General features: G+C 41.0%; 1 protein-coding gene across 1 annotated transcript in view; it reads right to left on the bottom strand.

Annotated features, from left to right (window-relative positions):
* PTGIS (prostaglandin I2 synthase) overlaps window positions 1-13,824 on the bottom strand; it is a 57,989-nt gene that overhangs the window by 21,002 nt on the left and 23,163 nt on the right. The window contains exon 7 of the mRNA XM_042465151.1: window positions 6,137-6,305. Within this exon, the coding sequence (XP_042321085.1) occupies window positions 6,137-6,305 (169 nt within the window). The remainder of the gene's footprint in view (window positions 1-6,136; window positions 6,306-13,824) is intronic.

The following is a 13,824-nucleotide window of genomic DNA, read 5'->3' as shown; positions in this document are numbered from 1 at the left end:
AGAGAAAAGGCAGAATTGCTCAACACCTTCTTTGCCTCAGTCTTCTCCGAAAAGGAAAAGGGGCTCAACCTGAGGATAATGAAGTAGAGGACATCTTTTTGCCATCTTCTGCACACAGTGGCCCTACCGTTTCCTTCTTCTTCCTTTTACTGTGGACATATCCAAAAAAAGCCCTTTTAATTCTTTTTAACCTCTCTAGCAAGCCTGAGTTCATTCTGCGCTTTAGCTTTTCTGACTTTACCCCTACACATCCCTGCTATTTCTTTGAATTCCTTTTTCGTGATTTTCTCCCCTTTTCCATTTCATATACATGTTCTGTTTAAAACTTAGCTCAGTTGAAAGTTCCTTAGATTTTCACACACATCGTGATTAAAGAGGACATATTTTCGGAATAACCAGGTAATAACTAGCAACAAATCATTCACGAGATTTCCCCCTGAATGATTTGTTGCTGGTTAGTACCTAGTTATTCCCAAAATATGTCCTCTTTAATTGTGATGTCGTGTGAAAATCTTCAGAGCGATTGCACGACTTTCACAGGATAATGACAGTTTAACCCCCTCCCCTTTTCCCCGTCTGATAAAGTCCTTAGAGTATAAGGATGTATCCACACTGCACTGTTACAGAGTTCTGATATCACTTCATGCTATGGAATCCTGGAATTGTATAGCTGGCAGAGAATTCAGAAAGACCTCACCAAACTGGAGGATTTCATCTGATGGAGATATGACAGTTAAAGGGGTGTCAAAGTTTTCTAGTTTTCTAGTGTGGATATACTCTCAGAGGGAGGATAGGATAATAATATGATAAATATATTTGTGTACATGTTTCTTTGAGTCTTGACTGGACCATGACCCTGCACTGTACATAGGTGTTTAAGAATGCAGACCTGTGATTCATTCTGTGCATGTTTGGTTTAAGAAAGACATGTCTAGCACAGATTGACCTGTGGCAAATGCAAAAGTCATGTAAAGCATGAAGCTTCCCTCACTTCTACATTAAAAAAAAATATGACTTGGAAGTTCTTTGCTTTTATGAAAATACTCCAGGAAGTTCCTGGAACTACATCTCTCACTTCTTCTTTCAGTATAGCAGAACTAAAGGGGAAAGAATGAATCTTAAATATGTAAGGCCCAGATAATATATGTCTTTTACTAGTTGCAACCAATTCGTGTCCATGGTAGTATACAGACCACATAACTGAAAATACTTGGGATTCAAAATGCTGAGAGAAAATGGGTGTGAGGTGGTAATTTTTGGTACTGTCCTGTTTCAAAACCCAAATGATCCAGAGCCTTTGTTATCCCTTACATGGCTTGGGAAATGCCATTTATACCACCCAGTTCTGTTATGTAGACATATTAAAAACTCTTTAGAGAAACACTTTATCAGAAGATCAAACTGTTCTTGGATAGTCAACAGCTGCATAAGAGGTGAACATGAACAACTCACCTTTTTTTCCCTTGTAATCCTAATATGTAGAAATTTATATAGCAAGGAGAAACCTAAGCTTTCTTTCCAAGAAGCTACTTTTCTATGGATTTGGATTTTTCTCTTGTCAGGTGAGATGATGCAGAATTCAACCATGTACCGGTATTTCCCAGCTGCAGATTTAAGCAGCATGGTCCAGGCCTAAATTCACCATGTGACAAGAGATGTGACAATCTTTCAAGAGAATCGCTTTGTTCCAAGCAGTTATACTTGGGACAAACAGTCTTAGCCTTCATCAGCATTCTTTTGGTTTTAACAAGCTTATTGGCCATCTCCTCTAGCATCTGTAAAAGGTCTTTTGCATGGCATATGCTGATCTTTAGAAGAAGAATAGTGTGAAAATATGTCACTGCACAGACAAATCAACCCAGTGTTAAGAGCAGTTCCGAACACAGTTAATGAGCATATTCTTTAAGGAGATTTGGTTAATGGCAAAGAGCCTGTACTAATTCAAGACTTACAATGTTTAGAAAAGACACAGTAACTTTATAGTTACACCAAATAAATTCTACAATGAAAGACTGCTGTGATCTAGATCAATGCCACTCAAACTACCTGATGTGGAAGGGTAGCTATTTTTTCCCCCTAATGAGCCAGTTAATAATACTACATTTGTGTTAATTTGCTTCAGTTGTTTCATTTTTTTCCCTGGAAACTCACCATGGATTAGTAGCCAATGGCTTGTGGACTGACATCTGTTTATGGACTACACCTTAGAACAGCACTGATCTAGGGATTCCCCCATTACATTTTGTAAAAATGTTTTGTGTAGGCTAAGATGAAAGTTAAAGAAGAAGGTGCAAGACATTCAACAAACAAAAATAATGATGACAAATGAGTTACACAGCTTTAAAATGAACACTTTAAAATAGTTAAGAGTTTGTACATTTAGGCTCAATCATCAATCAAAATGGAGACTGTAATCAAGAAATCTGGAGAAGATTGTGACTTGGAAGGGCAGCTACGATGTAATCAGGTAAGATCATAAAGTGGAAAGATATATTATTGCATATCAAAGTCAGAATAATTTATTCCATAGTATTTCCAGTTTCTTTGTATAAGTGTGAAAGCTGGACAATGGAAAAAGCTGACAGGAAGAAAGTCAGCATATTTGAAATGGTGTTTGAGGAGAGTTCTATGGATATGATGGACTGCTAAAAAGACAAATGAATGGGTCCTGGAGTAAATCAGGCTTGAACTTTCCCTAGAAGCCAAGATGACTAAGCTGAGGCTGTCATACTTTGGATATATTGTGAGATGATGTGACTCAGAAGTGGACATGAAATAAAATCCAGTAGGAGAAGAGGAAGACAGCATTATAAATAGATAAAATCAGTTGACGAAGCCACAGTCCTCTACTTGCAACACCTGAGCAGAGTACTTGATGGCCAGGTCTCTTGGAGGACTCTCATCTATAGGGTCACTGTCAACATGATGACAAGCAACAACCACAACTGCTACTACTACGAATGGCTACACTCACTGGGATAAACTAAATCAGCTCTTCTCAAACCTTGTAAGAACTGTTGAAATAATGTTCAGGTATCAAGAATCCCCTGCATAAAAATTATTGTATCTACAGCTCTCTCTCTCTCTCTCAATCACACACACACACACACACACACACACACACAAAACTCTATCCTATGAGGAACGACTTAGGGAGCTGGGATGTTGAGCCTGGAGAAGAGACAAGTTAAGGAGTGATATGGTAGCTCTGTTTAAGTATTTAAACAGTATTTAAGGGGTGTCACATTGAGGATGGAGCAAGCTTGTTTTCTGCTGCTCCAGAGACTAGAACATAGAACAATGGATGCAAGCTCCAGGAAAAAAGATTCCAGCTCAACGTTAGGTGGTGTGGTGGAGTCTCCTTCTTTGGAGGTCTTTAAACAGAAGCTGGATAGCCATCCATTGGGGATGCTTTGATTGAGAGTTTCTGCATGGCAGGGGGTTGGCCTGGATGGCCCTTGTGGTCTCTTCCAACTTTATGATTCTATGATTCTATACCCCTCTAATGATCACCTGAAGAAACCCAGGTTTCCAGGGACCTTGGTTAGGAAACCTTGGACTAGATGATGCAACTGTCAGCAACAGAAATCTTCTTTTTTTAAAAAAAAAAAAAGTGCAAGAGAGCATTCAGCTTCTTTGTGATGATTATGTAAGCTCTTGCTAGATTCCAGCATTGGCCAGTGCAATTCACAAACACTTTTCTTTCCCATTACCAGCCCACATTAACAATAATCACATATTCACATAAATATTGCAGGAGAAACTCCACAGCAATTTAGATTTACAGTGCATTACGGAGCAGTGTAGGCAAACAAATTAGAGACAGTACTGGCCAAGCAACTCATTACACTTTTGATATTGATTCCTGGATAAGAGAGGTCTGTACAAACAGTAACCCTGCATTCCACCAGCCTTATTGAGGCCTACTAGTAACTCTATGGGCCATCCCAAGAACACAGAGCTCATAACTGATTCTGCCACAGGGGTAGCTTAAGAACATTTCAGCACAGGGCTTGTCATGATCCTACACTCCACTAGTCTCTTAGCTGAGAGGTCAAAGAGTATATCAGGTGAACACACAATGCTGGAGTACTGATTTACAAATAGGATTGTACCCAGATACTCAGATCTTGACACCACTTACTGGTTTGGGATGAAAGAGGGCACTGTCTAATGTGCAGCTACACTATAGTCCCAATAAGTGACACGAAGGGGGGTGGGGTGGGTAATCCAATAAGGATTAATTATTTGATTAGTAATTAAATTATTTAATTATTATTTAATTATTTAATTAATTATCCACCGCACATGGATAAAAAAGGTTTAAACTGGACTCTGAGATGATATTTGAATTATACACCATTTCCTAACCAGCCTCCCTGCCCATTTCTCTAGCCCTAGCGGAGGGTCAAATTTAGAAGAAAACTAATGAAAAAAATAAATAAACCTTTTCTGCTTGTGTAATGTGATCCAAATCCAAAAGTGGTTCCCCTATGCTTACTTCAGATTCATAAAGGAAGAAAAGTATAGCTCCATCTGACACATTTAGCCTGTTCCTCTTGTTGTTGTTGTTCCTGTTGTTGTTGCGTGCTTTCAACTTTTCCCCAATTTATGGCAACCCTAAGGTGGGGGGAATCTGTCAAAGGATTTTCTTGATAAGATTGATTCAGAGGAGGTTTGCCATGTTGGATTAGGACTCGGGGAAACCAGAGTTTGAATCTCTGCTCAGCCATAGAAACCCATTAGGTGATCTTGGGCAAGTCACATTCTCTCAGCTTCATAGGAAAACATTTAATGAGTATCTACAATGGGCCTAAATATTCATAAAGAAACAAATCCTGTTCAATCCTGGAAGCTAAGTGGGATCAGTTCTGGTTAGTGCTTGGATGGGAGACCACTAATGTATACCAGATGCTTTAAGCTATATTTCCTAGGAGGGAAATGGCAAAACCACCTCTGAGGATTCCTTGCTTACAAAAACCCTATAAAATTCATGGGGTCACCATAAGTCAACAGGCAACCTGAAGGCGCACACGCATGCGTACGCACACACACACATTCATCAGCATCTTAAGCACACAGCAGTTATCCATCCTTAGGAACTGGTCATGATCCTGTGAAACTTAATGCTGGCACTTGCTATATAATCTTGTATTTCAAATTCACTCTTTCAAAACTTGCACAGTTTCACACGGATGACTGACCAACACAGGACACAGACACACAATGTAATACTGGAAAATTCTGCTCTGATGTGTGACACAATGACACACTGTTTCTTACATTAAAGAGATTTCCTTGTGTCTGTGTAGGTGTTCCCAAAAACACTATCTAGGGCCAGGCAAAATAGGCAGAATGAGGCAGCTGCCTCAGGCAGCTGATTTTAGATGCCATTAAAGGACACCTAACTGTTAGTTGCTTGATTTATTATTCTTGTATTTTTACTATGGGAAAGAAGGAGAGGCACTTCTACCTCAGATGCCAAAACAAGATAACAAACCCAAAGAAATAAATTGCCTAAAATACTATTCACCTTGAGTTTTTAGGTGGAGCAACGTGTGCTGCTTGGCCTCAGGCAGTAAAATGTCTTGAGCTGACTCTGATGGCATCTGCATACTACTTGCTAAAACAAAGGCATACAAGAAGAAAGGAATTGTTCCACATAATTTTCTCATGATGCTTGCTAAACCCTCCAGTGCATGGGGAAAATTATTTGTTTGGACAGCAATGTTAATAACGTCAGTGGCCATGCTTTCTGAAGTATACAGGGATCTGTAGTCCAAGAAATAAATTTTCCATTCTATGCCCTATATATGAAAGCTAGTCCATCCATTCATATGCAACTTACTTCCTCCAAGTAACTACACAGATTTCAAAGATAAGGGGACTGGGCAATACCAAAAAATAGCTATCACCATCATAGTGATAATTGGAAACAGTACAACTGTAATGAGGGGGCTTATGATAAATCCAATGATCTTAAGACCATGTATGAATGGAATTTGGATGAATAAAAGGACAGTGGGGTGGAGGAAGAGGAACACCAAGACACACGATTGGAGGTGGGAGATATAGTATTAAACTATTTCATTGGATATATCAAGTTACTGGAGGCTAACACTGAAAGATTACTAACCAAAAATGGGTGTGCTGTCCAATTTCTCTTGGCTGATCCCACACACATGTCCAGTTGTATGTTTTCTGGAGCCCAATATTTTTTCCATTTCACCTTGAACTGCTGCCATAGCTGAAGGGTGTTTTAAAAGAAACAAGAGAAGCCAGAAAACTGCAGGTCCTGCATTACTCTAAAAATAAAGCAAAAACATGATTTACAACTCCAGAAGCAGTGTTTTTTTTTTAAGTGCCATAGGTACAAGAAGATCTATTGTGTCCTGTGGAAACCAGCCAATGTAAGTCACATGTTCATTAGAAAAAATGACACTTATTTCATCCACAATGTGAAAGGTCTCTGCTGGCAGTTCAGTAAATTAACAACAGAACAGCTCTTGAAAGATTGCCTTGAAAAGTTGTGAAATATCTTTCAGGCACTCCTGCATTATTAATGACACTATTCCCAGAACTAATCGCCGGGTTCAGAAACATGAAGGATCTGACAATAACATTATCAAAAAGGCAATAACAGAAGGGAGCTGGTCAAACACAATGAACTTAGACATACATCTGAACCAAAACCTGGGAAGAAAATAAATGCTTAGCTCTGAAGCAAACAGCACCTTCCACCAAGATTTAAATGTAGCATGTAAGAGACACCATAGCCTGTAAGGTGAATATACTATCCATCCCACACTAGCCATGAACAAGCATTGGCATCCATGTATTCTCAGAATGTATTGAGGAAGTGACAGAGCCTGTGTGCACTCACCACAGCCTCAAAGTCCTCATGATTGCCAGCTGCAGCCTATTCGTTGAACAGAAGTTGGATTGGGAAGTAACATTCTCATATATTCAGATAAATAGGGGGAAATCCATTACATAGCACAGAACCTGTATGGAAAAGGCTTAGGATGTTGAACCAAATATGTACAGATCCCATTTTGAGACCATCCAAAGGTCAGATACCCTTTTAAGGCAGGTTTTTTTAAACCTTTGACCCTCCAGATGTATTAGAATAGAATTCCCACAATCCCTTGTCACTGACAATGCTGGGTAGGGATGGTGGGAATTTCAGGCCAAAAATCTGGACAGCCAAAGCTTGTTACCCTGTCTTTAAAAGATCCATTCTTTATCAAGGGGTTGGAGCCTAAAGCAGTTTTCAAGGCCTCAGCTTCGGCCTCAGGGTCAAACTACAGAGGATAGTATTAGTACAGTGGTCCCTCCACATTTGTTGGGTTTAGGAATTAGAAAATAACACTTATTTCACCCACAATGTGGGGAAAAAAGAACACTATTCCTTTTACCTGAGAGAACACCACTCTAGGAATCTCCAGGTCCTCCAGTGCAACTACATGGTCAACATCTGCCAGAAACTGATAAAAGAATCATGCTGGAGGACCTACAAATGTGCAGCTCTGCTAGCAGTTGACCATAGAGTTGTGCTGGATAACCTAGATGTTCTTAGAGAGGACATATTAATTAAAATAGCAAATAATCAAATCCATAAGAGTCAAAGCCACAAATGTGGAGGGCCAACTGTACATTTCTCCACATAAATGGCCAGCATTTAATCCAGATGGAAGCTCCCTACAGTGATCAGGCAATAGGTGGAAAGCTTTTCCTGCCATAAGGAGCCACCACTTGGAATGGGACTGTGGTGAAGCCTCCATCCCCCTTTCATAGCTTGATAGCTCCCCTCTCATAGCTTTATTAAAAAATTAATCGCCATGAGGCTTGAAGACATGAATAATGTCATGCATAGCTTGGCTTTCATTTCTGCTGTGCTGGTTGGAACCAGCTGTCTGCCTGGGAATTCTCCACTGAACTGCAGATCTTCTGCTTGACTGAATTTTGGCCTTGCCTTAGCTTTTGAGACTTCACCTACTCTAACTCAGATGTTGGTTTTGAATCACTGCTGCCTGGCGCCTCCAACCTGAGTTTCATTATCAGTCCTCAAGGACTCCTGCAGTTTTTGAGCAACCAAGAAAGGCTATAAAATAACAATGAGTAGGGGCTGAGAACATACACATGTAAAGGAGCTTGAGTGAAGATATATCTGGGAAAGAGGGCTGAAGATAGAGATTTCTTAATAAGAAGAAGGTTTGAGACTGGCAGGTGCAAAATTTGAACATGGTACATCTGCTCCATCATGTGGGGCTCCCTGGACAACTTTATTTCAAAGACTGCAATACCCTTGGTAAGCCACAGTGAAAAACACAGTAAGCTGCCTTAAAGTGTAGACACCACTTTGGTCCATCTAGTCCAGTGGTGTCTACAACTGATTGACAGTGGTTCTCCGTGGTTTTAGACAAGAGGCTTTCCCAGTCCTATTTGGAGATGTCATAAACTACAAACTACAAGAAAAGAAATTCCACTGAAACATTAGGAAGAACTTCCTGACAGTAAGAGTTGTTTGACAGTGGAATACGGAGCCTTGGAGGATGATGGAGTCTCCCTCTTTGGAGGTTTTTAAATAGAGACTGGATGGCCATCTGTCAGGGGTGCTTTGATGGTCTCTTCTAACTGTGCGATTCTATGGCCTGTTACAGACAGGCCAAAATAAAGCTGCTTCGAGTCACTTTGGAGGTATGGTATTTCAATGATGCATGAGTCCTAAGAGTCCAAAAGTCACACCAAAGCTGCACTCAAGTCCTTAGGACTGGAGCGTGGCTTTGGTGAAGCTTTTGGACTCTTAGGACGCATGCATCATTGAAATACCATACCTCCAAAGTGACTCGAAGCAGCTTTATTTTGGCCTGTCTGTAACAGGCCAAAGAGTCTATTAAATTAAATCCAGAATCTTTTGTGTGTGAAGTATGTGCTCCATCATAAAGCAACAGTCCTTCCCTTTAGCTCCTTTAGGTTCCTGATATCCTTCACCTCAATACTTTTGTTTTGCAAACCAAAGGCTTCTATGAATCCTAACTGCAGAAAAGGTATTTACAACAAATACTTATACTTCAGTCTAAAGCAGAAAAGGGAATGTGTGAGGTCCAAATTTTATTCCATTTCTTTCCAAGAGTTGCTTTTGTTCCAGTCTAGATCTTTATTGAAACTGATTAGCCTATTCCCCCCTTTTTTTTCCCTGACCCTGTAATTGGAACTTGATTATGCCTGTTACAAGTATGAAGCCTCGTCCTCCAATTCACATAAGCATGTTTCCAAATAGAGACAAACTGCTAGAGAGCTAAGTGAAAGAGGCCCACTATTTATTTATTTGTTTGTTTATTCCATTTATACCTTATTTTCCTTCCAGCATGGGACCCAAAGTGGCTTACAATAATTTCAATTTACATTGTATAGGAAAAGAATTCTATATGAAATTTTACACAATCACTGCCAGTCAGTGCAAACAATGCAAACACAGTTGGACCTATTGTCTTACTTGGAACAAATAAACATATCTGGAGTAGCTGTGTAGGCCATACAACAAAGTACAATGATACCCAAAATCCACAAAACAGCAATATCTTTATTGGATTAACTAAAATGCATGAAATACTTGATGCAAGCTTTTGGAGCTCCATTGGCTTCTTCATCAGGCAAAAGATGTTAAAAATGAATGGGGCTGCTCTCAGTGCTGCTTATCATTGGGGAGGGGAGGCAATTTTGATGGTGAAGATAACAGCCAGTCTGGACTTTTGGGGAGTGAATAAAGTGCATGCACTGTATTCATGAATGTGCCCTTATTATCCTCTCACCTCCAGAGGCCAGACCAGTCACATCTTTAATGTTACAATCACCACTTCACTCTGTCCCATTCTCAACAATAAGCAGTCCCAGCCCCCACATGGGGTCTTAAAGCTGCTGAGGCAGAGAGAGGATACAGAATTGCATGGGCAGGGCATTACATTCTGCTTGACTGTCTACTAGGACTGCCTGTGGAATTTACAGTCTATGTCCAGTTCCAATGTTCAATTCTAGTGACTAATATCCTAGCAATAATTTGCACACTTAGAAATCCAAATCTGTATCAAGTTTTAAAAAAACTGATAACTTACATCATCGTCATCATCATCATCATGCTATGGAAAGGACCATAGAATGTAGACTAGACTCAGTTCATGTTCAGACCATTTCCAGAATTTGTTGTACTGCAAAATTTTGAGTTCCTGGAATATGTCCTCCATCCATCTATTGAATTAGCAGCAACTGTAAGACTAAGGCCCCATTCTCACTAGCCCATTTGCGCTGGATAGAACTGGGCAGATCCAGTTGCCCCCACACTGAATCTGCTCGGAAAGAGGTTCATACTACCCTTTACCTCGATCGATGCAATTTGCCCCTCTGAAGTTCACATTTGCAGTACCACTTTAAAATGGAGCCTCCTTTGTTGTCAATCAAATTCACTTCTGCTTTCATCAAAGGTGACATATCCTACAATCATTGGCCAACAGAACTGGTTCTGTCCCCCCCTCCTTTTTTAAAAGAAACTGGCGGCAGTGTGCACATATTCTGTCAACTTGTCAAATTTTAAAACCTCCAGGTGTGTGTGTGTTGTGTGTATTTGGGTCATTACATTATTATGGCAACCCTAAAACGACTCCATCCTGGGGTTTTCTTGGCAACATTGGTTCCAAGGACATTTGCCTTTGCCTTTCCCCTGAGGCTGAGAGAGTGTGACTCCCCCACAGCCGTCCCTCTGAATGCCAGCCTCTAGCTTCCCCTTTGCTTCCAGCCTAGCATTTCCTCCTCTTTGGAACCTCTTCCTTTCCCTTCCCATCGAGCCCAATGCCACCTCCGAAGCCCTTGCCTCCCTCCCCCATGGATTTTTTTAATATGTCAAATAATATGGTTCCAATAGGAGATATTCAGTGGCTTCTCTAGTTCAGTGGCCTGTTTGGTCTGCAGCTCAACCAAGCCAGAACAATCCTGTCTTTCCCCCAATACAGTGGGGATTTGGTATCAGGACCCACTGTTGATACCAAAATCTGTGGATGTTTAAGTCTCATTATATACAGGGGTATAGTAAAATGATGTCTCTTATATAAAATAGCAAAATCAAGGTTTGCTTTTTTGAAATTTATACATTTTTGGAATATTTTTAAGCCAGGGATAATTGAATCCATAGATAAAGAATCTATGGGTATGGGGGACTAACTGTACTAGGACTCAAGATGGCTTGCTAAATACATTATAGCATCTTATACACTCATGAGAAGTCTCCATTGAATGGCACTTTCTTAAAGTTTAGCCTTAAGAATCCCTTAGATTCTGAGTTTAGATTTTTTTTTTTAAGCTATGTTTTCAAAAATGAGATCCTAAAAAGTAACATTTCCAAATTCTGGTGTAAAGAAACACAAGAAATGAAACTCCTCCTGTTTGATGCTGATGGCTAGACAAGTTGAAATTAGAGAGCAAATGCCTGTCGGTGCCTCCTAAACTTCCAGCACTGCCAGGTAAACAATGAACTTGGGAGAACCATGGCGTATATTGCAGGTGGAAAATATTTATCTACTCTCTAGGCAGACAAAAGTGCTTCAAGTGCCCAAAATGGGATGCCCCACCTCCAGCCAGACAATCACAATCAGCCATTTCTACTGTTGGTATGCTGGGCATGGAGCTTCCTACAAAGAAGACCTCTTGCCAGGCCATGAAAGCTTTTGCCTTCATGAAGCCAGCAAAGAAATGCTCCTGGTAAGTTGTGAACCCACACTTAGAACAGTATTTACTAAGGCCCAGTACAGATGGGCCTTTTAGCACGTAAGGAATACGTGCTAGGCTTGCCTTGGGGCGTCGCTTACAGACGCCCTGCAATCCAAGCACATATTCCATATGTCAAAATGGTGGCGCCCTGTACAGATGGGCACCGCCATTTTGACGTGACAGACGCTTAGCGTCCGCATGTCGCAACGCACTTGTGACATCCCGAGTGTGCCATTGGAGCACTCGAGTGTCACAAGTGCACCGGGAAAAGAACCCGCTTTTTGCAGGTTCTTTTTCTGCTGGCGGGAAAATGTGCGGTTTATCTGCTGTGGCTTCCCACCAGTGGAAAAGGAGGCGCCAGCAGAGCATCCTTTTAGGACGGTCTGTATCGGGCCTAAGAGACCTTGTTTCTGTCCCTCTCCCAAACACCACAATACCCATCTACCCATCATGACAAAGCTATTTAGACTTCAGGAAATACACTCCATGCCCAATGAACGGGAAAGGAAATAATATTTGATGGCCCAGCACTATCTACTTTTCAATGCTTTTCTTTTTCAAAATTGTGATGATTAAGTGAAATGCAATATAGCATCACCACTGATAGCAAGTGCTTCAGCAGTACATTAAATCCAACAGAGAGGAGTGCAAGACATAAATAATGCATGTTGTTTTTTAGAAGGGGGAAGTGCAAGCCTATTCTGCCCAACTTTTCAAGGAGGTGGCTGCTCTTTTAATTAAAGTGCAGGCATTTAAAGGGGGGGAACAAAGTGCACATGGGTTTTTCATTATTCATGTTGTGAGCAAATGGGTTTATTCATGCTTTAGGAAAATGAAGGCTCCTCCACTTCACTGGAGACGGAATTCCTTAAACCTCCTATAACTATCTACTAGGGAAAATTGCTGTGAATGCAAGGAACGGGAATATTTGGTGGGACGGAAGAAGCATCAGATCAACAGTACAGGTGTACCTCAGTTAACAAAACATCTGACAAAGAAGCTCCTGACTGGCATGTTGAGAAATTACATCACTGTAAATTGTCTTACAATCGCATAAGGTTGGATTGCTCCATTGTGCAATGTTTGTATTCCCAAGAGAGGAGCAGAGATGTAACTGCACCATCAGGACCATTGAGCAAGAGGAGCAAGCAGCATGGTTCTTATAAAATGGTCCTGAAGCACAATGTGTCCCAATGCTTGACATTTCCTGACATGCAATGGGAGCCGCATTGTGTGTCATCACAGTTCACCAGGATGGTTGTGTATCATGTCAGCAATATAGCTCTATTATTATAAAGCACTGTAGCCATGATGCAAGATCTTAACTGTTTTTTACAGTCTTCTCATATCTGTCCATACTCTAAAGGCACCAGACCCTGTCTGATGTTGGAAGCTAAGCAGGGTCAGCCCTGGTTAGTACTTGAATGGGAGACTCCCAATGAATACCAGGTGCTGTAGGATATAAATTCAGAGGAAGGAACTGGCAAAACCACCACAAGTATTACTTGTCTAACCCTATGAAATACATGGGGTCACCATAAGTCTGCAGGCAACTTAAAAGCACAAACAGCCATTTCCCTCTTTGTCCTCTGTCTAGCTGGAGGGTTTTTTAGCAGTAATAATACTGGGATGCAGTGGCTTAGTGGTTAAGATGCTGACTATGACAATTGTAAGGATGGCAGATTGGCAGCTTGAGACTCAAGCACCACATGACTGAGTGAGCTCTTGTCACTAGTCCCAGCTTCTGCCAACCTAGCAATACAAAAGCATGTAAAAGCGCAAGTAGATAAATAGGTACCACTTTGGTGGGAAGGTAACAGCATTCCATGCAATCATGTTGGCCTCATGATCATGGAGTACTCTTTGACAACACTGGCTCCCTTGGCTTAGTAACAGAGATGAGCACCACCCCCTACAGTTGGACATGACTAGATAATCTTGTCAAAATGGAAACCTTTCCCTTTTTGCCATTGATATTACTTGAAGGATAGTAAGGGAAGGCAGCAGCACGCCACGCAACCCTAGTTCGTGGTGGCAGCGGCATGGGCACATGGCCCCATCTAC

The sequence above is a fragment of the Sceloporus undulatus genome, chromosome 4, assembly GCF_019175285.1.
Source record: "Sceloporus undulatus isolate JIND9_A2432 ecotype Alabama chromosome 4, SceUnd_v1.1, whole genome shotgun sequence".
NCBI classification, from domain to species: Eukaryota; Metazoa; Chordata; class Lepidosauria; order Squamata; family Phrynosomatidae; genus Sceloporus; species Sceloporus undulatus.
Note: the sequence above shows the minus strand (reverse complement) of the source record. Positions and strands in the feature narration are given on the sequence as shown.